The 26,513-nt window shown below is 42.8% G+C and overlaps 1 protein-coding gene across 1 annotated transcript; it reads right to left on the minus strand.

Annotated features, from left to right (window-relative positions):
• Window positions 1-269: 269 nt before the first annotated feature.
• On the minus strand, window positions 270-20,200 carry mmp11a (matrix metallopeptidase 11a). The gene is made up of 8 exons (XM_069523342.1): window positions 19,906-20,200; window positions 10,561-10,787; window positions 5,919-6,062; window positions 4,974-5,107; window positions 4,503-4,747; window positions 3,791-3,995; window positions 2,878-3,138; window positions 270-2,772 (listed from the first exon to the last, which is right to left on the minus strand). Exons 1-8 carry the CDS (start codon window positions 20,008-20,010, stop codon window positions 2,654-2,656), a joined length of 1,440 nt encoding a protein of 479 aa, XP_069379443.1. The 5' UTR covers window positions 20,011-20,200; the 3' UTR covers window positions 270-2,653.
• Between the last annotated feature and the right edge of the window lie 6,313 nt (window positions 20,201-26,513).

The following is a 26,513-nucleotide window of genomic DNA, read 5'->3' on the forward strand; positions in this document are numbered from 1 at the left end:
CTCAAAAATTAGAAGCTTATCAATGAATAATTATAAATATTTATTTCTTTATATTTGTTTGATTTGCAAATTAGCGATCCTGATAGATGATGATAGAAATTAATGAGTTATGTTAAATTTAATCAAATGTTTGTTCGAAATCTGACGTTTCCAAATTCAATAATTCCCCTTTTGATAAAGTTAAAATATAATACAAATATATACGTTGTGTGTGTATTTAAACTTTGCAGCTTGTTCTGTGGTGAATTGATTTCTCACCACAGGCAGAGTTTGGTAAAAAGGTTATGATTTTATTAGAAAGAGACAATATGCAGTTCATACATTTCAATGTACAAGTTAACTGCTACATATCAGAAGACGTAATAATCGAGGACACGTATGTACAAGAAACATTTGCTAAGTCGATTGCGTATAAATATTTTTTCAAAGCAGTAAAAGAGTTAACACTTGAAATGAGTTGAGGAAATGATTCAAACAACAACGTCTGTAATGACTGAAACTTTAACGACTCAGTGTCCTGCACTGAAAAACAAACGTGATGAAGTGACACTTCACACTTCAAGGAAAAGTCCCGTCAGCAGCCGTCACAGACAGAAGTACCACTCCTCTGTCTGTGACGGAGGAGGAAAAGTCCCATCAGCAGGAACAGTGGTTCTCAGCCCGCGGGTCTGGACGCACGGAGAGGTCGTCACGTCCAGATCCTTCAACTCTGCAGCAGAGCTGGAGGAAAAACGGTGTTTTATTCTGGTAAAAGTCCTGAATTCTGAAGTTCCTCCATATTTAAAGTTATGAAGTTTTCACTACTTTACTTCATTTAGTCCATGAGGTAAATCTGAAGAGTTGGGAGAACGAAATAGGAAATTATATTTTCATTTTATGTAAAAAAAAATGATGATTTTAATCTCAATGACCTTTTAGTACTAAACTCAAGTTTCCTGCAAAAAGAGAAACTATACAGACTCGAAACATTAAAAATAAATTATGGACGGTGGTAAATTAACTCTTAAAAACTCATATTTTGGACATTTAAATGTTTTTTGGGAGCAAAATATCAAATATTAGTTTTACTCTAACTTGAAGATTCGATTTTTCACTCTCATACGCGACAATGAACTGAAAATCTTTGGAATATGAACTTCTAGTCGGAAAAAATGAGACATGCACAGATTGCAGTTCGTAAAAAAATAAAAAATAAAAATAAAATGTGTCTTTTTGTGTTTTGATTCGGTAAAAGAGCCTGAGACAGATCAGGGTCGAAGCTAAAGTCTGCTGCTGAGCGACTGAGCCGGCGGAGAACCACTGAATGTCCCTGAATGTGTTCTGCTGACCGACCTGGAGACAGCACCGTGTGACAGAGAAGAAAAGACTTCATCCAGGATGAGAGAGATTCGTAACAACACGAGGACACACGGTCTCCTCCTGCAGGAGGACAGAGGTGCACTCTAGGTGGCGCCCTGGAGCTTTTCCTGCAGCACAGGCCTGCAGACTGATAAGCGATGATGACTCACTGCATTGTGTCGGAAGAGTGACCCTTACTTATATTTTCACATTTTCTTCCCATGTGGAAACTGAACTGGAAAAATAATATTTTGTTCAGGAAGGAGAAGAAGGAAACTTTAGATTTAGATGTTTTCTGACGGAGTCACAACAACCGAGAGAAGCAACTGACCCCGGGTCAGTGAAAGTTTTCAGGTCTTCATCAGAGACCAGAACCATCCAGACTCTCTCTCTCACTCTTTTGGGTCCCGAGACTTTTACGTTCTCAGCTACAGCCTCTCTGGAAACATTTCAGGAAAAGGTTCAGACTCAGTGCAGGTTTGAAAACAGTGACGGTGAATGACTTGCGATGTTCTGAGCACGAAGCGCGTGACTGGAGCTATGAGAAATGTAAAACCTGTAACCTGACGTGATACGTTAAACAGAAATATCATGTTTCCATCAAAGTTTCCACATAATAACCTGATGATCCCTCCTCTTCCTCTGTACAGATTCAACGGCATCTGACTTTATCTCAACGCACCAAAGGTTCATTTGAATTTTCTCCTTTTCTTGCAGGATTTCTGGACATCTGGTTCAAATATGAAGCGCGAGCATCGGTGACTCGACACAAGGTGAGAGTGAGTCCATCACACCTTCAACGTGACTGATTCACGGTGAGTGAGGGATAGAAAATCTCTGAAAGAGCGGGATTTAAAGTCACATGCACGTCTACCTGTTTAATGCCACTCTTCAAACACAAGAGAATCAGAAAGTCTCTTAAAAAGGAAACCGGGGGAATAAGAGTCTGTTCTGTCTGTGAACCAAAATCTCATCATCAGGCTCAAAGACAGGAGGTGAGAACAGTTCACATCGGTATCGTTAATACAGGGCCCAGGTCTCAGGCGGCTGGTGACAAAATGTGCAAAATAAATATGAGTATAGCTGCACAGGAGGTGCCAAGTCTGAGGAAACATCGCTTGGTTTTCCTGAGAAGAAGCTGAAGTCGATCTGAGAATCAATAAATGGAGTAAAGCATAAACAGATTTAAAGGAGGTCGTCTCACCCCCTTGAATCCGAACATACAAAAAGTCTTTGTTCCGAAAACTCCTCTTCATTGTCGAAAAGAAAAAAACAAAAAAAAAAAACATCGTGTGATTCTCTCGACGTTACAGACTCACGCGTTTCTGCAGCCGAAAAAATCCATGCCGACGTAGCGAGGGTAGCCCTCCAAAGAGTTCATACCGACAGGATCAAACTTCCAGTACTGTCGTCCTCGGATGAAGTGAGCGTAGCCTGAAAAACACGCCACAGAGGATTTCAAGTCTCGGTCTGTTAAACAATCAGTCTCAACAACCTAGATAAGCTTTTAACTTTGCTCTCTTGTTTTTTGGATCTTACCGTAGACGTCCCTGAAAGCTGCGTCCACGTCGTCGGGGATGCCGCTCCACTCCTGCATGCTGCGCGGGTAGACGGACTCCACCCGGTTCTCTCGGGGGCTGAACCTCCAGTAGCTGCCTGACTTGAAGAAGTAGGTGTTGTAGTTGGAGTCGTGGCCCCAGCGCAGCGCCGCCTGGATCCCGGACACCGACAGACCCAAGCTGCGGATGGACTCCGGCCCTCTGATCTGCATCTCGGCATCGAACACCCAGTAGTTCTCACCTGCGGAAGGACAAACACCGAAAGACACTTGTTGGTAAATGTGTTTTTCTGTCTGTCGCTAAAAGATTTTATTCTGTTGGAGCTGAAGACATGTGACGTGAAACCTCGGTGACCTGACCCCCACTCGTGGTTTGTTTCAGTCTGTCCAGCGGCAGCGTCAGAGCAGCTCAGCGGACAAAGATGACACCGAACCAAACAGTCACAGGTTTGATCCCTCAACCGTCCATCGTCACATCATAATAATACAGTAAGTCTCTGTTTGCAGTGCGTTGCAATAAACAGTCTTTTATATTTATCTATTATCAGTGTGTGCAGCTTCATCCAATAATCCTCGTGTCTGTCAACTTTTGATTAATCCTTATTTATTTATATTCATCAAATCGGTGTAATTTCATCACGGGGCATTAACCTCATGTCACCTGGTTTAATGAGCTGTTAACTTGTGACTCAGACAAATGAATATTAAATCTTGGCAAATCCCTCAAAGAACAAGGTCGATCCATGAGACCACGAGACATTTAAACTAATTCTCACTAATGAAAACATTTTAACACCTCATCTTAAAACTTTCCTGAACGCATATCCCACTTTCTGCTACTTCTCCGTGTCCTCACATGAAATCTCAAACCACACGACAGCAGCTCAAGCTCACCTTGAAAGAACCAAATATTCCCTGACTTGTCTTCAAAGGCTGCGTCGATGTTGTCGGGAATCCCCCTCCAGTGACGGGACGCCAGCGCCGGGTAACCGCTCTCCAGATGCCCGTCCCTGATCCGCCACACGTAGCCCGACTTAAAGAAGAACAGCTCCCCTCGGATCATTGACACGGCATCAAAGTCCGTCTGGCAGGCGTCGGGCTGCAGAGGAGACACATCATTCATTCCTCTCCACATGAAGCCACGCACACAAACGCAGTGTTTCCAACGACAGGGATTTTTACTGCAGCGAGATGAAGTGATAAAGAGGCGTTTTACTGCCCGAAGGTAAATCAGAGCAGAGTTTTGTGCTTGAATTCCAGCTGAAGACGACTTTCACCGCAAAACCATCACAAAGAATTTCAGGGATTTATTTTAGTGTAAAAACTCTCAGTTGCAAGTTTTACAGGAGAAGCTGATCTGAAGCGGAGCCGGTCTTCGCTGACTCTAATCTTTGACCCTCGTTTATCATCCACGGTTCAGAAATACACTTTGTTACGATGCGGAGAAGTTTCATAGACATTCACATAGAGACAGATGGTTTCTATATTTCACCCCTTGTCAGTGAATCCCATGAAAATGAATCGATCTCACATGTATCATGTATTTTCCTACGATAAACCACATCCTGTCCTTAGTTTCCTTTAAACCTTCATCAGTTAAACTCACATCAGTGAGGATCTCGTTGGTCTCTGGGTTGGACGGAGGTGGGGGCGGCGGCGGCGGCGGCGGCGAGGGCAGGACTTGTGGGTGAGTTCCGTACAGATACTGGATGCCCTGCTTGTCGTCCTCGCTCAGCCTCAGCGGGTAGGAGAAGGTGTAGTATGCGGACATGATGGCTCCTGGTTCGCGGGAGTGCTGCAGGCCCAGGACGTGCCCAAACTCATGGGCAGCGACCTGCAGAAGGTCTGTGCCTGCAGCAGAGGAGACAGACAAACCTCAGCTGCTTCAAACACTGTGTGAAAGTTCTTGCAGCGGCCTGAGATGATGCAGCGAGAGAAACATCTTCATGAAAATATTTAAAAATCACTTCAGGGTTTGGAGATTTTAGAATTTGATGGATGCGTTTTTATTCTGTCTGTTCTACCAGAAGCATTAAAGTAAAAAGAAATGTCTGTATTTTGTCAGTGTCTCACTCACCCATGTGGTTCCCAAGCGTCCAGGACTCATCATAGTCGAAGTGAACGTCCCCCTGTCGGTGTGTTCTGGGGAAGAAAGCGTGAGCGAGGATCCCACCCGGGCCGTCAAACGGAAGGTTGTCTCCGTGCCAGTACCTACAAGTTCGTAAAACAAACGCTCAGGTTTGAAATCAAACATTTAAAACATTTTCAATGTGTGAAAAAACCTGAACTGAAGTTGAAATATTTAATAACTTGTTTTGACCAATCAACAACTAAAAACTCAAAGATGATCATTTCTTTTTTAGTCATATTTTAGAGTCTTGCTGCTGGAGGGCAAACAAAGGCTGCTGTGACACAACGAACAATGAAGCACAAATCAAAATCACGAAATCGCTGCAGGAACAAACAAACCAGGCAACATAAAAGACAATTATATCATTTCAAAGACGACTCGGATGAAACTGTGGAGTTTGTTTTCTGCTCTTTGTTGCTCGACTATCTCTTGTTTGTATCTTTGGGGCAAAGATCTTTGTCCAAATCAGATTTGATCCAATCTGATTCTGCCAGCTCATAAACACAGTCGATTAAAAACACTCCACTGTGTTTGCCTCAGGTGACGGAGAAGCTCGTGGTCGTTTGTGGCGACTACAGACGAGAGAAATCCACAAAAAGAAAGAAGCACGTCTGTTCATCGTCAGCGAGAAAAAGAAACAAGAGCTGAGAGCAGGAGACTGAGATGATATCAAATCATAAACATGTCGCTCTGTATCGTAGGTTTATGAAAACAGTGATGATACCAATTTCATACTAGGTAAGTGAAGGTGTTTCATACTTTGACTTTAATTTTATAATAACTATTAGTACTTTTATGAAATAGATCCTGTTTGAGCATCTCATCAATGTTTTCTCTACGTCCTGTTAAGTTCAGGCTCCTTTTCATTTCCACTTCTTTTTGTCCTCTCACCTGGTGAAGTCGATGCGGATGTCGGCCTTCCCGCTGTGGATCTCCGTGAAGGTGAGCGGGGTGACGTCACTCCAGATTTGCAGCGCTTCCCGGAAGACGCGTCGAACCTTCTCCTCGCCCATCTGCCACGGAAACCTGACGATCCTGCAGAGGAAGTTGGTGCAGGTGTCAAACACACACACACACATATTGCACACACACACACACACACTGCACACAGGATGTACAGCAGCAGCAGCGGCAGAATGGGACCACCGGCCTCGCACACCTCCCTCTAATCTGATATCTGCAGCCGCCTCGTCAGCGGGGAGGTGAGCTGTTACTCAGGCCCTCAGGCTCGCTAACAAAAGCCTGCATCGTCTCCTCCCGTTTCCTCTGAGATTAAACCACCCAGCGTGATAACTGAGAGAAGAGGAGAAACCTCCTCATCTTACCAACTGCACATAAACACGTCGTTATATTATGATATAGAGCATGGGGTACATTTGGCATCAAATCAAATGAGTTGATGCTCGAGTAAAATGAGAATAAATCCTCCCACGTCAGTTTGGAATAAATCATCGTCAGCCGACATGACAGGGCGACATGTTCAGCTGTTAATTAAAATGGAATTTGACTGACTTTGTAGAATGAGATGAAAATGTTGCAGAAGGGCCACAAGTTCAACCTCGACACTCGCACGCCTCACGTCGGTTTGAAGCTGCAGGCTGCATTCTATGAGCTTAGCTTAGCACAAAGTCTAGAACCGAGCTAAGAAACCAAATCAGCACAAATAATCTTTGATCTGCGTAAAATCCAAAGTGTGAAGACAGCATTTTCCAGACGTGCAATATTTTTTAATTGAATAAGAATAATGCGTTAATTATAGAGCTTTAAAAATGATTGGAGTTTTATTTGAACAGTTATATAGGTATAATTTCCCAAACTGTTGCTTTAAATAACAGCCATGTCTCCTTGACGTGAGCCAAACAGCTAAAGGGACAGTTCAGCATTTTGAGAAAAATGCTGATGAAAACTGAAACCTCTCTTGTGGGTAAAGTGTGAATCTGTCCTGACGTGTTTAATCGTGCAGCGTTCACGTCTATTGCACATGTTGCCAGCTGCTACTGGTAAGTGCAGGTTTGGGTTTTGGCACAGAGCTACCAAACCTGGAAACCCCACTGCACAAAAATAAAAGTCTGCGGCACAGTTACCAAACTCCCGATAAACCAGCTGCATACAGATTCAAAAACACAGATAAGCTTGTTCGTCAGGGGGATTTCATTGTATTTCTGAACTTTAGACTCAAGCTGCTCCCCTTGTTTCCACACTTTCTGCTGAGTTGGGTTAAACATGTCCTGACTCCAAAAATATGTGTTAACCTCAAGCTCTCTGTTAATTCAGCACAAGAGCAGATTATTGATGAATGGACCCGGCTCATCTTGAGGTCTGAGTCTGAACGAACAAAGCAAGTGTTTGTTAATGAGGCACCTTTCACAGACACTATAGTTACAAACTGCTTCAACTTCACAGTGATCAAGTCAAAAACAGTCAGATAAAATAAGGAGACATAAAACATAAAGTTCTACATTTGACCTAAATGTCTCAACAAATGGTTTTTAACTACTTGTCAAAAGTGTCCAAACGTCTTAAGCTTATTGTGAGACAATTCCAAAGCTTAGAGGGCGAGCGACTGGACAGATTGACCCTCAGAGGCTATTAAAACCTGTTTGGAGTAATCTGGAGCTAAAGTCCTGGGTGGAGAGGGTGCAGAAGGTCCATGATACCCTGTGGAGTCTGGACATGTAGGATCATGAGAGCAGAGCAGCAGCATTTTAATGGTTGTGTAAGGATGATTAAATAAAACTTGAATGTCACTCAGAACAGCTCATACCTCTTTAAATTTAATCAAGCTGCACTCAATTACACACACTGAATCCTTCCACCAAGTAATGTGGAAATCCTTCGAGTAGTTTTTGCGTAATGCCTCTAACTCAAACAAACAAATAGATGGAAATGAAAATCTCCTCTGTGTAAAGTATCACAGTCGTCGATGAGTTGTGTGAGCATCTCCTTTTCATTTCTTGACTAATTTCCTAAGTTTGCTTCATGATGGAGTCAGCCAGCGTCCTGACGTGATCTATTCTGTGGAGTTGAGACGTATATTTGCTGTGTGGACAAACAGGAAATGGCTTTTGGCCTCTTGTGGCCTCTACGCTCAAAAGAAGGAAAGAAAACCGCTGCATCATTTTATGGCACAAAGCAGAATTCAGGGCATGTCAGTCCAGAGCACGAGAGCTTTACCTGAGGCCGGGATCAGCTCTGTCTTTATGCAACGAGGGTCAAGAGGGACAACAAACAGCAGGGCTTATGGGAAATGTGGTCTTAATTTAGAGTAACATTTGATATATGAATACCATTGGAATGTATCATTCAAGAGAGGTGGAGCAGAGTCATGGAACATTTCTGAAAGATTTGAACATTTAAAACACATGGCAAAGGAAAAACATGGTATTAAAAATAATTTGTTCGATCAACAGCGTGTTCCTGTGCAAACACTGAGAGAAGAGATTCCTGCAACGGTGCAAATATTTGCGTTGAAGTTTGCACAAAGGGACTTTTCTCAGTGCAAAGTTCACATAGCTTGAAATCCTCCAGCTTATCACTTATTGCACAAATACCCTCCAGATTAAAGATGAAATACTTTGTTGAATATGACTCTTCAGAAACACGTGGCTGAGCTTTCAATAACTAAACACACCAGGTTTTATTTGAGGGAAATGCAGATGTTGTACCTGCACCAGCAGCATCACCTGCTGTTTCTTTGAAACAAACCAGTTTGTAGTTTTGATTTACACGTACATGCACCTCAGACGCTTTTTTATTTTTCAGTTTACATCAGTCTGTGATGTTCACAGAACTACAGGAGGAATTTTTGCATCAACTTTTATAATTTCCTTTCAGATTAAAACAAATTCCTCTGAACTTTTTTTCCCTACTTCTGCTGCAGTTATCGATTTCCTACTGCTCTTACTGAAAACATGTGTGTATTCAGCCAAATGTACAAATTGGTCTTGGTTCCTTTTTTTTTAGAAGAATTTAATGCTTCACTTGTCTCCGTAGCTTTTAATCAAAAAAACAAGAGGAAATAGTGCATTTGTTGGGAGTCTGGGACTATTTTCAGTGGCGGATTAATCTACATTTGGTGTATGTGTGTGTGTGTGTGTGTGTGTGTGTGTGTGTGTGTGTGTGTGTGTGTGTGTGTGTGTGTGTGTGTGTGTGTTAATGGTGATGAAGGAACATGTCAGTGTAAAAGTGAGACTCTCTGATTTGTTTTAATTATATGAACAACACAAGAGCTCGATGACTCAGTTTATAACAAATATCAGGCTGATTATACAAACATCACTTTCTTTTTTCTTTTCATGCGATTTGTTCACTGTAAAAAAAAAAAATGTATATATATTATCACCAGACTTATTTCACGACCACATCTTAAAGTTAATGATTGACTTATATGATTGAGGTAAATAAATAAAGAATGAGGTTGTATATTTGAAGATATCTGGAAACACATGACCTTCGATGTGGCCGTCCCTCTCCTGAGCCGACACCACGACAAGCTCAGGCCTTTAACGTGTTGTGACCACCTGAGAGCCCCTTTTCAGTTTCGCTAACAGCCGTTAAATCAGTTACAACAACACCGCTCTCAGCTGACCCAGCATGACTTCGGGTGTCATGCCCAAACTTGCTTCCTAAGCACAAAATCCTGGCTGATTCTAAATAAAAAGGTAAACACAGGGAATCATTAGCGCGGCTCCGCTCTGTCAACGCTCATATTTCAGCTGCTGAAAGGCCACAGATGCTGAGGTGGCTCTGTCGGGTCCTGCAGAATCTCCTCTGACTTTGTGGGGTTGTTGCCATGATCACGTTTGACCGCATCACTCTGTCAGGTGTCACCGTTGTCAGCGTTTTATTGGTCCAAAGCAGCAGAATCTTATTAGTCTGCCTCCCCCTCTCTCCCTCTCTCACCCTCTGCTTGTCTTAATATACTGTTTAGTTAAAGAATGGCTACAATGAAAGGGACCCCCGGGAGACACAGACAGAGAGGCAGCAGCCACCAGACGCTCGATGGTGCCAAGGCCTCAGATGAAAGAAAACCAGCACCCCCTTTTTGTCAGAATCATAATTTCAAGACTTCACTTTCATATGTGCTTTATACACAGGATCTAATTTCACATTTTCAATTGTAGTGGCTGCAGTTATGAAGTCATGTTTGATTCCATCTGACGACTGTTGAGTCCAATAATCCGTCTGTTGTAGCTCTGTTTTTGGTCTCCACCAACTCCTGAGGGAAATATCTTTGCTCTTCATCTGCTAAACACTTTGTTCAGTGTGTTATTGAAAGGATTTTGTGATTACCCCGAATATAAACCATTTTTGTAGTTATGTTTACATTTGCTTCCTCAAATTGCTTCCTGCAGGACGAACAGGACAAACACACCAGCTGGAGAGAATGTTATGAAAATACCAACTTTAATTTCCTTTTTTTTTTTTCCATTTATGAGGAAAAGGAGTGCACAGTAACATAACCCTGGTTACTACTAGTGCAAGGTAACAAGTATTCAGTGTCAAGAACTGATTATGAGTTGCAGATCTGTACCTGTAGGTGAGGTCCGTTTTGTCCAAACGTCCTCCGTAGAGGACAAAGCGTCTCTGGCGGTGTCGTCCCCGATGGTGCACCCCCTTTTGGGCGGGGTAGTCCGGTACACCACAGCGAGGTCGGTTCCATGTGTTGGAGGTGTTGTTTGACAAACTCGTCTCCTTCACTAAGTCCTGAGCGTGAGGAGCCTTCCCTCTCTTCTTCAGGTCAGGGAACTTTTCAGAGACCTGGAACGACAGTGGTTCGGTTAATCTTTGGCTTGGTATCGGTTCATGGTGACGCGCAGAGGGTCGGTGAGCGTATAACAGCAGGTATAACATTTACAATCTTAGAAATCAAATTGTAAATTACATATATCCTGTGGGGGAGATCTAAATTTCATCTCTGTCCATCCAGTGATTGCTGAGAGATTCCAACAAATGTCAACCTGCTGGTGGCACAACAGGGAAACTCCTCAGAAGTATTAGACAGCAAAGTCCTGGGGCGGATGTGAACCGGCATCATTTTGAATTTATTTTGAACTCTGAGGTTAATGAAGGCAGACACTCATAATCAGGTCACCAAAACAAGTAGTTTGCCCCAATTTAGGAGACGCTCGGTCCCAGAGTGTCTCATTATCGTTAACACCCCCGTCAGAGGAAATGGTCCTGCTCATTTCCACGGAAGCAAATTACAGAGGAGAGCTGCCCCATGTGCATCATCTGACTCAGACCAGAAACCCACATCTACAGCGGACATGTTGGGTGTTCTCCTCGTATCACAAAATTCTGTTGATTTTCCTTTTCCGCTGCCACTAACAACAACCTGTGGGAGAAGACCTTATCCATATATTGTGCAGAATTTACTTCCAGCGATGAAGCTTCCCAGAGTTACATCATCTCATAAAGTCAAAGTTGTATCATAAAGTTTTTAAATAAAAATATAAGTAATTAAGTAATATAACGTGTTTATGAGCTATGCTGCTAATAATGTGTTGCTAACGTTAGCTATACCCTGCTCCTGACTTAGCTACCTCAGCTAACATTTGTTGCTAACATTAGATGGTTATGATCACCAGCCTTCACTTAGCTGTTTCAGCTAACTTAGCTTGTAACGCTAATAACGTGTTGCTAATGTTAGCTAAACCTTGGTCTAGTACACCATCTCACACTCAGGCTAATTTAGTTTGCAAAGCTAACCTGTTGCTATTGTCATATAAACCTCGTTCCTGATCACCAGCTCTCTCTTGTCGATAATACCAATAACGTGTAGTATTTTGGAAAGCTAAGGTTTTCACACTTGACCCATAGAATCTAAACTACTGACATGCAGGATGTTTCTCTGAGTCCGAGTTGTGTTTTTGTTGTGCGTTCAGCAGCCTCCCTCCCTCGGCTCTGCTGGACTCGTGTTGTCGTTTGTAGGTTATTGGGAACAAAACGCAGCAGGAATGGAGGAATGTGCTCCAGACTGCGGAAACACCGTGACTGATGGGTCTGGATCACAGAACAAACAGTACACACCTCCTCTTGCAGCCCCTCCGACCTCTGCACCTCCTGGGTTTCACTTTGTTTCAAGGAGATTTCAGAGCTCGGATTCTGACGCTCTCAGCACCTACTCACGTTAAAAGGTCGGGGGGGGGGGGGAGGGGGGTTCTACATGTCCCACAGTTTTCCAAACTAAGCTCCCAAGAGATTTTAAAGACGTCCCAAAACAAACAGCTTCTTGTTCAGCCTCTTGTTGCTCTTGTTATTGTACGATAAGTGGAACCTGCGGTCGCAGAGAGCTCAACGCACTGCATATTCAGAAAACACATGCAAATAGAAAAAACGCCTGCAAGTTGAGGAAACATCATCAATCGGACGGCACACACGTTGTAAATCTCAAAAAACGACTCCAGACATGTTTCCAGGGGAACCAAAAAAAATGATGAACCTTATTGTAGCTCAATGCTAAATATTCATGTCATTAAACAACTAAAAGATATTTGTAAAAAATACCACATTTGGCTTATTTGTTTGTGATAATTAAATTATATTAAGAAGTTAATGATGCGTTCACCTTATAAATAATGACACCTTGTTTTGGCTGCACCAAGTATCAACCCACTGTGACGTGACCCGCTGGTTTGTGAGCTGCCATTTTGAAGTACGGCGTTCCGCGGTTTGTCCAGAACCTTCACCACTGGCCACAAATCAAGTGGTGAAAAGTCTTTAAAAGGGGTTTTATTTGGTGGCAGTTACCAGCTTTGCCGAGCCTCAGTCGTTTCAGAATGAGCTGGTGCTGGGGAGGACGTTCACTGTGGTCTTTACTGAGAGGCCTGGGATTTGAGCTGTCAATCACCTGGTCACAAGCAAACCTCTGTCCTCATACGAGACAGTTGAGACTGACGCTGCCCGCTGCCTGATCCCAATCAGGTGGGGGGGGGGGGGGGGGGGGGGGTCGTAAAACTTTGGCTAATTCTAAGTGGTGGGTGCGCAGGGGGAGGAGGCGGGCGCCGCCTCTGTCATTTCAAAGAGGGAGATGGAGGGAAAAAAAAGTGGTTAAAGGACTAAACCCCCCCCCCACCCACCTCCCGCCAGTGTGTCAAATGGATTGTTTGACCTGTCTGACCCCGCAGCACAGTTAAACACTTAATGTTCCTGATTCCCAACAGACTTCACATCAAAGTTCAAGGTTAAAACCCAAACAAAAGATTTGGCTCCATCTACAATATCTGGTACGTTTCCTGCTTTTCTTATCAACACAACACAACAGCAACATGAAACATGAAACTGAGTTCATGACTTTGGTTCATTTCTGAACTCAACAAAAATAACACAAAAAACAACAACATATTCTAAAATGTTATTACCTCAGAATCTGTAAAACCACTGATATCCCGGGGAAACATTCATAGATCTTGTTAGAAAAATCAGGCATAATCAGTGAAGCCAAAGTGTTTGATCGCCCCCTGGTGGCTGGCAGCACTATTTCCCGTACGTATTTTATTTTTATTTCTTATATTGATAAAAACAGGGTGAAACGTCTTGATTTACAGCTGAGACTGACTTGTATGGGTGGGACTTCTGTATACACTCAAAGTATGTCCTCTGTACAATATGGCAGCATTCATATCCAGGATTCTTTGGCTTCATTTCTGGGGAGTGGGAGCAAGAGGAAATGTGTTAACTATCTTTACTTACTGTCTACGATTCCCTACCGAGGAGAAGAGTCTTTAAATACAGCTCATGAATGTTGTTTTCAGTTGCAGATTAGTAAACCTTTGGTGTTGGACATTAAGAGAAATCTGGAAAATGATGAGGCTTATAATTTATAAACTAGACTCAAATGTCTGCAGGTTTTCAGGAAACTAGTTAATATGGGTTGATTTGTTCCATTTCCTTAACCTGTGTAAAACAGCTCCATGCACTTATTTTAAATCTGAGGCTCAGCTGTAAGAGGAAGCTCAGGAGTGAGATTAGAGGTTGTTTTCACTCAGAGTAGATGACACCACGACCGTCTTGTGGCTTGCGTGTTCATGTGTAATTTCAGAGCAGACAATGGAAATCCTGTCAGGAGACTGTGTGACGACGTCTGAGAAAGAAGAGGGGTAGAAAAAAAATCCCCTCAGGACAATTAGTCTGTCACTTTCTGCTGAGAAAGCAGAAAGTTGGTGATAAGATATGAAACTCCCCCTAAAAGCCTGAAGGCCTCGTAGATGCTGGTTCATGCTGGGAACACGTGAAGGAGTTAGTGGTGGTGGAGGAGGATGTGGGGGGGCGTCCATTACAAGTATGGACACATCTAGCTTCTGGTTACAGTGATGACAAGATGTGAGAGACGCGGTGCAGGGGATCTGACAGTGGTATTCAGTGGGCATGTCTGTACACGGTGCGTCTGAAGAGCGGCTCCAGTCAAACAACAAACCCACCCACCCACCCACCTCCGTCACCCCCGTCAGGTCACCGTGCTTTAACCTGACCAAGAACCTGAGACAGAAGGCGGTGCAGACGTTTTCACTGCTGGTTTAACTGAGAAACTTGAGACCAACTTCACGTCTTCGTTTGAGGAGCGAGACCCTTAATTTAATGGAAGCAATCAGGTGCAGTAACTCAAGGACAGCAGTTAAACACAGAACTGTTTGATTTTTATTCTTCCCTCGCTTTGTCCCCTGTTCTACTCCCATTGTTTGTGTGTTTGTTGTATCTTTTCCTTCCTGTTATTCCTTCCTTCCTCCAGTTCTTTCTTCCCATCCCTGGCACTAAAGTGTTAGCAGGAAGTAACAAACATTGAATGCAAGACTTAACTTGCAACGGGTGCTTCCCCTAAAACTAGCAAGGGCGCCAAATGTGGATTAGAAAATAGTCCCCAACAAATGAACTGTTTCCTCCTGTTTGAGTGAAGTTTGATAAAAAAAAATTACTCTGACAAACTACTTTAGGACATTTTGTTCAATTAAACTTTATTTTTTTTAATTTCTTTGTTTGCAAAATGACTTTACGCTTTAACTGATGATGAGAATAGCAGCTGATAATTCATTTTCAGTAGAAACTAAAACATTTGGAGTGAAGAAGTGTGTCGATAAAAGAATATATTCTGTGGGAAAAGACACCGAGACCAATTTGGACATGAGCATTTACATCAGTGGTCTAAAATACATTGAATGCACGCAACCTGTGTTTTCCGTAAGGTCAGTAGGAAATCGATAACTGCAGCAGCGGTAGAAAAAAAAGGTTGAGAGGAATTCGGTTAATCTGAAAGGAAATGATAAAAGTTGATCCAAAAATTCCTCCTGAAGTTCCCTGAACGTCACAAACTGATGTAAAGTAAAAGAAAACATGTATCTGAGGTGCATGTTCGTGGAAATCAAAAATACAAACTGCTTTAGTGACTGTTTCAGAGAAGCTGCAGGTGATGCTGCTGGTGCTTCTCACAGGAAACTGAAAAATAAGAAGTGCCTCATCAACATGGTGTCCAACAGAAACTAATCTGGATGAGAGGAAGTAAGTCATAAGTGAGTGTTTACTTGAGGAGACAGATAAGATTTCAATTTGAAGGGTGTGCTTCCAGTGAGAGGATTTATTGTGCCAGACAGAGGGTGGGCAAATCCCTTGTTATCTCTCCTCTTAATCTCCTCATCCAATATAACATCAGAAAATGAGAAACACACGGCAGTGGAAGGTGATGCACAACATCTGGGCCATCTGCTGAATCTCGAATCTTTCCTGGCACAAAAAAAAACTCTTCCGCTGGATCGTCACACACTGATCGTCTGTTCGTCTGGCTGCAGGATGACCTACTGATGATTTCACTGATGACTGAGGTGAAATAATTATTGAGGAGACTTTCCCAGGGGAGTAATAGTTACCAGGTGTCTTTTTCTTTTGTTCAGTTTTTTTTTTCCAGGTATCTTTACTTTTTTTTTTTTTGTGAGTCATTATTTGACAGAAGGCTGATTTAGAGGCAAGAGGAGTCGAGTCAAAAGGTCAGTTTAAATCAGGACCTCACAGTTTTATGGCTTGACTGTTCAATCAACTTCTATTTCTAGGGAAATTGGAGTTATTCCAAACCCACAATTTTAGCTAAACTTAATTTAAATCCCATCTGGAGCGACGCCAGTTGTTTGAAAGTCAATCACTACCTAGCCATGTTAGCCGTGTAGCTTTGGGAAAGCACTTTTGGTCAAGACTGAAATCTCTCAACAGGAATTGGAAAGAGTGCCTTTACATTTGGTTTCAACATTCACGTCTTCATCGAGATGAATTAAATTAAAGTATTAGAGTCAGTGGTTCCCTCAGTTTTCGTCAATCACCACCATCAGGCCAAAACGTGTCCAATACTTTGGTTTATTAACAAGTTACTGCAAAAGTAATGACATTAACGTCCTTTAAGCTAATTGAAGCTCATGAATAAGTTTGACATTTCCTGATTTGTTACATGGAACCACCTCAGGAGGCTTCCTTGGAAAAAATGTTCTGAGCATTCATAGTTGTGCATTTTCCATGGAGGGAATCTTTACATGAATAAATTCTCCCCAGTTCTGTTGTACCTGATGCTGCAGCAGCATCTAGGCTAACCTCTGAGCTAGCATTGTTAACTAACAGTCACTTCTTGCTTTCTTTTCAAAATGATCAAATGATGATTGTAGAGTTCTTATATCAAGAAGATTGATTTGGGAATTAAGTGTAATAATTTAAATTCAGTGATGTGCAAAGAACCAACTCCATCATGCCGATCTTACCCGGTGACAGGGTTCATCTAGTTAGAGTTCACTGCTGCCCCTCCCCCCTCCTCTCACCTTGTTATGGCTGATGGTGCCTCCTCGTTCTAACTAACAAAAGCATCTGATCAACTGATGGAGGAGTGTGTGGGTTTTTTTTTTTAACTGCACCCCCTCTTGTTGTGTGTCCTTGACCACTCACAGGCCGACGCAGCTGTGACCTAGATCTGCTCAATGGGAACCCAGACCAGCTCTGATGTCACCTTTGCTCTCACAGTTCCCCCCGACCAATCGCTTCGCCCCAAGACACCAACATGATGGGACAAAACAAAAACGTAAGCCGAAGGACTCGGGTTTTCACTGCAGAGAGAAAACAGACACTGTGTGTATCCCACTGCCATGAAGGCTCCAGACACTGAGGCCTGTCCAGGCCTGTGTAATCGCTCACTCTTTTGTCAACAACAAGGGAACAAATTGACAAAACTACAGATTAGACCTTGCATTGAAATGACCAGCAGACTTAACAAAGCTGTCTTCCCATGTGCAACACAGTTCTGATAATGTGTTGCTGGACAATGGTTAAATTTCTCACGCGTGGAAACCTGGTTAAACATCAAACATCGAATAATCCCACTGTCGACAAAAGATGTGTCACAACACCACAGAGCCTGACTGATCACTGTGGATTAAACCGTCTAAAAGATCAACTATGGAAAAACACAGCATTTATGCTGGAGAATCAATCTTAATGCACGGTCGTTTGCTGAAATCAAACCCGCACAATATTTTTTATAGATATTAGATTTATTGTTCTTCCTCTACTTTCACAGTGTATGTCCACCAGCTGGGACCAAGAGTTCTTTCCCTTGTTTTTTTGAGATAGGGCTTTGAGATAAGGCCAATCATTTCTATAGATTAATGTCACAGTATTGTTTGTTTTAAGTTTTAAGGCAGATTTTTTCTCCTGAGTTTTGTTATATTGCAATTGATGCAAAATCATATTTCAGTGATTGTTGATAAGCAAAGATTGGAGGAAAGTGTTTCAAGTACCTTAAAAGTGTTTTCAGTTTCTGTCAACCGCTCAAATTTATCTTGTGTTGCCTCCTGACCCCCAGGTTGGAACAGACACATCACCACCAAGTTTTCAGGACTTAAAATCGGAGAAGACGTGGCCTCACATCAGCACCTGCACCACTCCTCGTCCTCTGTCCCTCATGTCTCCAGCCCTGCACGGTGCAGCATGGGAAACCAAGAGGCCTACATTGTGTGGTTTGTCCTGTAGGCGATTTTGACATGCTGACATCTTTTATTGTTTTAGAAAGCTACAATGGCAATAAATGTTAATAAACTATTCAAAGTGGGAACAGCCACTTTCCCGTATTGTGTTTTATGCAACATGTAACGTGATCACCGCCCTGTCGTTTTGTAAGGATGTTGTTATATGAGCCATCTGCTGGCTGGGTTTTTCTGCTTTGACAGAACTATGCACGAAAATACTAGTGGTTGTTGCAGCTGTCAATCATTTATGTAAGGTTTAAAGTTGCAGCTTGTCAGTGGTGTTTTCATTTCCTGTATGCTTCTAGACTTAGAAAATAAAATTTTGCTGATCATAATACATTTGAATGATAAACATAATTGTTCGATTTATGTATTTTTTACCCTTTAAGAAAAACATATTTCTTTTTTATGCTCATTCATTTCCTCTTGTAAGTAATACAGGTTTAAATGTGTGCATGGAGCAGCCCAGGACCAAAAGAGAAGATACTGACCCTCAGCCCATCTACCAGCAGCTCAGATACATGAGACACTTCCACTCACTCAGCAGGTCGACAGGAACAGAACCCATCAACTAACAGGTACACACAGTTCTGATGATTGAAGAAACATGATCTTAAATTCAAAGAACATTGCACTGTCATATATTGTTTTGCAGCAGCGGCGGCCCTTATATCTCAAGCTGTGCTCATGTGTCTGGTGATGCCAAACACTCACATCCTCCTCTGAATAAGCTCTCACTCAAATTCCACATTCTTCCCTGCTTGTCCCAGCTGTCTTGTCTGTTTGATGAATGACATATTTCCCTGTGTAAAAGCACATTTGCTGAACCAGCACCCTCTGTGTTATATGAGTTCTAGACGTTTTTTTGCTTCAGGGAGTCCTAAAGGAACTACAGCTGATTAAGGCTGTAAATAAAAACTGACAGCACTTCAACAGAGATGTTAGAAAGTATGAAACAAAAGGTTTGTGCACACACAGGTACAACACAGCAGTAACAGTGAGTCTAGAAAGTCATAAAAAGTCATAAAGAAATATGTATTTGTGCCACTGACGCCGTCATGACGGGTCCATATGGAGGACCCCTGTCTTTTATGGTGTTGTTGACAAAATGCCTTTAAGACCTGTTATTACAGCTTCCTGCCCCGCAGACAGGGGAACTCAGCAGCATTTATTTTCTCTCTCTCTCTCCTCCCCAGAGATCAGACCATGGTCAAACACCAAAACACTGTGCTGTCATCCTGCGCGCACGGACAGCAGAGCGCGTCAGATTGTGTTGCTAAGTCACGAGAGCCTGCAGAGCTGCTGAACACACACAAAAAAATCCAAATAAATAGTGATGATAGTCATTTCCCCAAAGTAAGAGCAGCTCCCGGGCTAATTACAGTGACAGGTCAGCTCCTGTGGGCGCGTAAAATAGCCATTTTCTTAATTACAACATAAGTGTCATTGGTGCTGATGATTCCGAAGAAGAGGGCGTGCGTGTGCGCGCCCGTGAATGGAGTTAGGAGGGCACTTGTAGCTGCAGACAAGGGGATGTTTACTTAAACCCTGAAACTAATTCTGCATGCAGTCAAGTGGATGATATTTATTTTGGAGCAAAGTGACTCATTCTGCTCCACGGTCTGAACAAGAAAACAAATGTTGTGCATGAGTGTGTGCGTGCGCATGTGCATGTGTGCGTGCAGAGGGTAAAGAATGTATAAGTCAACACTGCAGAAAAGTTAAAAATGCAAAGAATCACAAGTGTTTTTTTTCATTCGTGCAATAGTGCCAAAGTCAAACCGAAGCGTCTCGTTCTGCGTCAAAACCTCCGCAAAAGTCTCCAAACCTGCTGCAGAGGAAAGTTTTTCTGACTTTGCCTCCGGTTGAAGCGACAGAAACAAACTCACCGGTGCCACCTTGTACCGGCTGGACCCTCGCACCGGGAGGCAGAGCGTGCTCGGGAGGCATTGCAGCGCAAAGACGCAGCAGCACACGACCAGAGAAGTCCGCATCCTCTCCGCCGTCTGGAGCCGAGGCGGTGCACAGGCAGGCTGGGTTTGGCGCAGCGGTGTGTGCGGTGCGCAGTGCGGGAGTCACGGGCTGCTCCTCTTTAAATAGACTCTGATTTCTTTGTTCTCTGCTCACTTTTTTTTTCTTCCACATGCGCTTTTTCCTCAACAGCCCGGGGCTGACAATACCAACCGCGACCACGTGACTCTTAACCCCTTCTCCGCCGCGTGCCAGTCAACTCAAAACAGATGATGATGATGATGATGATGATGATGGCTTTGGTTTTTTTTAACCTTTTGATTTCATAAAGACCAAGAAATCCAAGATGGAGGTTTTCCAGGACAGATCTAGTGATCCCAGCACAGACACACTCCAGCACCTATGGAAATATTCTGGGATTATTATAAGAGTATTACAGGAACACAATCACCTACAGTAACAAGTAAACCGCCATTGTTAGTCTGTCTAAATCCTTTTTATAAGGATAATAACATAGACTGGTCATTGTTGAGAACAACACTCTATATGTGAATTAAAAGGAAGTGATTTTCATTTTTCACCACAGATTAACAGAGACCTGACCAATGATTTAGAAATATTGAAATTCTGCTTTTTAAAATATAAGTATTTTCTTTTTTTAATGTAAAAGAACATAATGTAGCTTCAGATAAGATTTAAAGCCTAAGAAGTCAACCAATAGAGTATTTAAAGGTATTTCTAAGTTTGAACTATTGCTACACAGCCATCTTTAGCATTAACAGATGTTTACTTATCAGACTAGCACACAAATGGCAAGATTCAGCTCAATGAATGTGTGTAAAGATGGACGACTATAGCAAAAGTGAAGCCAAAACCTCTTGATCTCCCCCTGGTGGCTGGCTGCACTACAGGCCATAGACCCCATGATTGTGTCAACCAAGAAGGCGGAACCAAAATGAGATGGTCTGGTCTAATGTGGCTTTCCGAGGTAGATGTCACCAGCTTGAGCAACAACGGTCGTCTTGTTGCTTGCACGCGCCAATACCTCTTTGAATAACGGTTAGTCACTGAAGCCCGATGAATCCTGGGATAGGTTCGGTCAGGAAGGTTCAACCCATCGGAGCCTTCATCTCTTGGGGATGGAATTTAAAGGAGCCTTCGAAATGGGACGGTCAGTGGGTCTTAAAATGCAGCCTCCGAAGGATGCGGCCCCTGGATCAAGACACAGCTTTGAAGGAGCGGCTATTAAAGATGCGGCTCCACTCTATGATCACCTTCGTGCAGATTCTGGCTCCAACTGATGTCACAATCACAAGATGGCAGCTTAGAGGCAGTAGTATCACGATCTCGTGTTTAAACAATGGCTGAATCTCGTAGCCAGACATCACCACCACCTATTCCTGGAGAGAAACCACATTTGGCAGCAGAGAAAACTTACATTCAATTCTTCAGAAATTTTAATAATCACATGGCTTGATTTGAGTGAGATTAAGGGAAAAAAAACTCTAGAATATCCAGCACTGTAGAAAGTAAACCTCTAAATATTGGGGGTTTGTGGGCGGAGTCACAGCTGGAGCGCTGCTCAGAAGTTCTGCCAGATAAATACATTCCAGGCTTTTTTTTATACATTTCTGTATTTGTACAGATTAAACAAACAACATACAGCACGATGTTTAACGAGCTTTGCAGGTGCTGGAGTTGGAAGTTTGAACCTTGAACTGAGCCAATCTGTTTGCAGTTAGGCTGACCACCTCCTCACTACACCCCTGTAGTTAATGCACAGGCATGAGATTAATCAATCTACTCGTGTAACCCCTCAGAAACAAAGTCCCCCATAAGGAAAACTACTTCATTAAAATGTTTGAAAGAAAGGGGGTTCAGGGTGTGCGACACAGAAGAATGAAGCTCCCCTGCCGGACCCACCGGTGGTTTGTGACCCACCTCGGTCCCTTTGTTCAGAAAATAACTCTTTGTGAGTCAGTTTGAGATCATTTCTGTAATTACGACCACTAATAACAGTAAAGAATTTAGCGGTGCTTTCCTGTGTAATGGCTGTCAGATTTCCGCAGGCTCTCTGGACATGAAAAAAGGAGCTCTAATAAAATCTGAGTGTAATGAAAGAGAAAAGGGAAAGGCTTTATAGGAAGGTGACACTACTCATTTCTGGATAGGAAACTGTAATTTATGTTACTACATGCAGATGTATTACGTACGGTGGCCAATTAGATTCAAGGCTGTGACTGGATTGGTCAAATGTCAGCGGTTTTTGGCCTTTACCCTCATATTTAAGCTTTTATTGTGTTGGGTGACAGAGAAGCTGTCTTTTATTGTGTTGGGTGACAGAACCTGCAGGTTATATTTGTGACTTTGGCCCAGAAACAAGTAACAGCTACCAATGAGCAACAGTCTGAGTATTTCAAACAACGCATCCCTCACAAAATGACTCTGTCCTCGTAGCAGTGTGATGCAAAGTCCATCTGAGGGGCAGAGGTGAAAATGAAAGATTCAAGATTTTTCTAGGGGAGTGTGCTTGTTTTGTTTTCTTGCAGTGAGTGAGATGAAAATATAGAAAGTTTCTTGCAGACAGAGCTGGAGTACGGAAATTAGCTTAGCTTAGCATTAGGACTGGTTAGCTTGGCTTTTGATTCTAGTGTGGTGGAGCTATGTTTAGAAGAACAACGGACCCAGAACGTTTTTGGTAGAGCACTTTGGTTGGTAGGACATTTGCACATGTGGGAGGAGAGCACTGTCATTAAAATGACTGGTTTCTTTACAAATACATTTCCTATCAGCTGTGTGATTGCACAATTCAAATATTGGTCCAAACCGTTTTCATCATGTAGTTTGCAGCTCGGAGGTGTTTCCCCGAGTAAAGAAAACAGTATCAGGTAGACAGCAGAAGGGGAGGAGAGTTTTATATCCACGGTCTACTTCCACTGAGTCAGTCTACACCAAAATCAACAAAGAGTGAGAACCAGGTGTGATTATGTGGCCTGATAGCTGAATAATACAGACTCAGACAATATAGGTCATTCTCTTTCTCTCTTTCCCAGCTGTCTTCGTTTCAGATTGTATGGGAACTGTAACGAGTACAACACGATTAAAGGTTTTAATACTTTCTTTACATGGCTGCAGTTAGTTGGCATCAGGTAGGACAAGGTGACAGCTTTTGTCTGCATGCGCTGCAGGAATATTCTGGTTATTTCCAGGAGGTTGTAAGTGTAAACTTGGTTTGTAAGTTCCTCATTCATTTTTTGCCAGCACTAGTTCCTCTCTAAACATATGAAGCGAGCCCCCTTCACAAATATTGATCCCTTCCAAAGCTGGATTTTTAATTTTAGTGCTTAGTGTAGAAATTTGTATTAAGGTACAGAACCACAAAGTTTTGCTTTTACCGACCAGATAACTGTTGGTTGGGACATCAAGATATTGAGCCAGACTCATAATGATCCAGAAAATAAAAAACATAAAACAGTTGGCTTTAATTGGGCTTTTAAATATATTTGATCCTGATGTTTGGCTGTGGTGTTCTGAACTAACGTAAGTGTTTACATTGCAATGGCTCATTTGCTATGTAATAAGTCATTATAATTATAGTGTATAAGTACAGTATAGTTGTTTTTCCTGTTGAAGTTCCCCAGTTCCCCGGTTCCCTTCATCTCATCTCGGGCATCTGAGGAAAGTTTGTAGCTTCAACTCAGATCTTTTCTGTTTTGATCACACTCTGTACATTTTTATTGTGTTTGAGAGAAGAGTGTTCTTGATCTGAAACGTCCACAAACTCTTTATTGTCTCCAGCGAGCAAACCTGCTCATGTAACTCTAAATGACTTGCACTGCACTGGCCATTGTCGTAACGTGAATTACATAAACAAGTTATATCATGCTCCACACAGATGGTACCAATACATTTTCCTCCTCAGTGTTTTTTACAAGAGGTGGCAGAGTTCCAGCAGATGACAGCAGCTCTCAATTACACTAAGAAATACGCATCAAAATCAGGATTCAAGTCACTGCCAAGTCCCATAAATATAGTATTCTGCGTTAGTGACACTGGTGCAGGGGAATGCTGAAAAAACAACTGGAGTTTCACATAACATGCAGATTAAGGTTTAGGGACAATGATGTCATTTAAACCCAGCAACTGTCGAGCGCAAAAAGGAAAAAACAATGATGAAATGCTTTAAGTTGCAGTTTCTCTAATAACCACAAGAGGCTCTTTTCTTTTCACCTGTCCGTTCATCTCAGACACTCGGACGAGGAGATGTGGGAAACCTGAGTACATGAGTTGTCAATGCACGGCCGCCTACAGTTTATCACGATTCTGCGTCAGCTCATGATTTTGTCTGAAATCAATCGATACCACTTCTCCTTATGATCAGTGTGGTCTATCCCAAATTAAATTGGTATCAACATTGTTGTACAAACTTCAAACTTTTCCAGACCTCAACAGTCAAAAGCTGTTGGCACCAGGAGCAGCTGGGGATGTTGTGGCCAATCAGGCAATCATGGTGGGGTTCAGATTTATCTTCCTGGAAACAAACTTGCTTATCCAGCCTTGATTTTATTGTCATATCGTCATATCTAAGTCTCCGAGGGCGATATTTGTCAGATTTGCTATGTAGGTGGTAGAAAACAAAGCTGCTAACCAGCTAGCCCTGTCGCTGTTATGTCCAGGTAATTCTAACCTGAGCACGTATTACAACCTCTTGTCTTGTCTTAAACCCAAAGATGGCCAAAGTTCTTGGAAAGCAAACTTTGCCACCATCTGCTCCTGGTAACAAACCACTTTCTGCTACTTAGAGACGCCTTTAAATGAATTTGAAATCAGGGTGGATTTGTGAGCCGAGGTGTGCATACGAGCAGATGAGGGAGGATTAACCAAGTCAAACTCTTGGAATGAACAACCCCCAACACACACATGCAAACACCAACTCAGCATTAGCTCACTGGAATGCCACGCTGGGCACTTTTGTTGTGGGACTTTTTTTTTTTTATGGTTTCTGAATTTTTACACAAAGCAAAACACAGCGCTCTATCAGGAGAGTCTGTGCATGCGATAAACACGTCGAGGCTTCCATTCATAATGGACCAACAGCTGCTGCTTCAGGACCAGATGGAAACCACAAAGGCTTTTCATCTGAAAAGATCTCTGGGTTGATTTCACCTGGGTGAGGGGGAGATGGTGAGAGGTTTAGATGCAGACCTGGAACTAAGTTGCAGCTGCTAGTATCGGATAATTTTTTTATGAAGATATGGATATTTATTTCTGGTTAATCGGCACATGAAGGGCTTTACTCTGAAATACTAAACAGTGTGAAGATGAAACTTCATATTTCAGTTTGACCCAAGTAGAGTACGAAGTCTGTTTGTGAAATTGACTTCAAACCACATGGACTTGAACCAATGTCTATGAATCTTCAACATTAAATGATCGAGAGCTTCAGAACATCAGCTAAATGGACCTTGTGATGGATGCTGCTAAACTTTGACCTTCAAGTAACATGGAGGAGAAGTGCTTAAAGCGAACAGAGAGGCAACTCCATGTACCAAAGAGGATCATGTGATATGATGGAAGTTCCAGAAGAGCCACTTTAGAGACCCTCTCTCCTCAGTATTATCCATAAACAGCAAGGCCTCTGTAGTTTCTAGCAAACAAACAGACAGAAGGTCATACGGTCTTTGTTGGGCACAGAGGACTGAGATGCATCAAACACACAATGCTTGTTAGTTGGATATGTTCAGTGTTGGTTCTGGATCAGACTCGTCCCTTTATCAAAGTATCTAGTGGCTGTTTGGCTTTGCAGGGTTGTCCGGTCATAAAAAAAGGTCACAGGTTTGATCCCTGCCACAGCTAACGTGTCCATCACCTGCCAAGCTATACACTGAGCTATTGTGTGCGGAGCCAGAGGATAAATCTCGTGGACATAAGAGTCGTCTTACCTTTAACAGCAACACGCAGCTGTAACAGTCTGACATGTGATATACAAGTTTGAGCTGAAACATCAAACATGTGTCCTCCTGGCAGTAGGAGGACGCAGTAGGTCCACAAAGTCCCCCTCAGATCAACTGTTCCATATCACAGTGACACGCCGCCATTCTTAACGAAGGGCTTAAATCAAATTATATGCTTCCTGTCGATGCAGTACCTCTTGTTTAAAGTGAAACACTGACCCTGAACAAAGTGGAGCCTAAATCCGCTGCCTGAGAAACCCATTTGTCATATGGCTGGTTAGGGGTTCGTGTCAGCCGCACGTCTCAAAACAGAGACCACATGTGTCCATTTAATGCAAACCAGCCGTGTGGATGGAAGCGGCCGGCATCCAGCTGCCTGCCTCCTCCGAGTGGTCGGGTGCAGAGCTGTGAAAAATTACCTTGGAGGGGGTAAGGGGAGCTCACCAGGGGTTATTAGTGTGTTTGAGGGAATTTACCCTCATTCTCTATGTTTGGCGCGACCCCCGCTGACCCCTGGCAGGCCTCGCCACAACAAAAAAGGCCAAACCGGTGAGGGCGGAAAGAAGGGAGAT

The sequence above is a fragment of the Paralichthys olivaceus genome, chromosome 4 (genome assembly GCF_024713975.1).
Source record: "Paralichthys olivaceus isolate ysfri-2021 chromosome 4, ASM2471397v2, whole genome shotgun sequence".
NCBI lineage: Eukaryota > Metazoa > Chordata > Actinopteri > Pleuronectiformes > Paralichthyidae > Paralichthys > Paralichthys olivaceus.

Bases quoted from the DNA above. Each gene is read 5' to 3' on its own strand.
- mmp11a (XM_069523342.1), bottom strand. From the start codon at position 20,010: ATGCGGACTTCTCTGGTCGTGTGCTGCTGCGTCTTTGCGCTGCAATGC. The intron at 5,108-5,918 runs GTGAGAGGACAA...ACGAACTTGTAG, and splicing joins ATCCGCATCGACTTCACCAG to GTACTGGCACGGAGACAACC. The intron at 4,748-4,973 runs GTGAGTGAGACA...CCTCTGCTGCAG, and splicing joins GACGCTTGGGAACCACATGG to GCACAGACCTTCTGCAGGTC.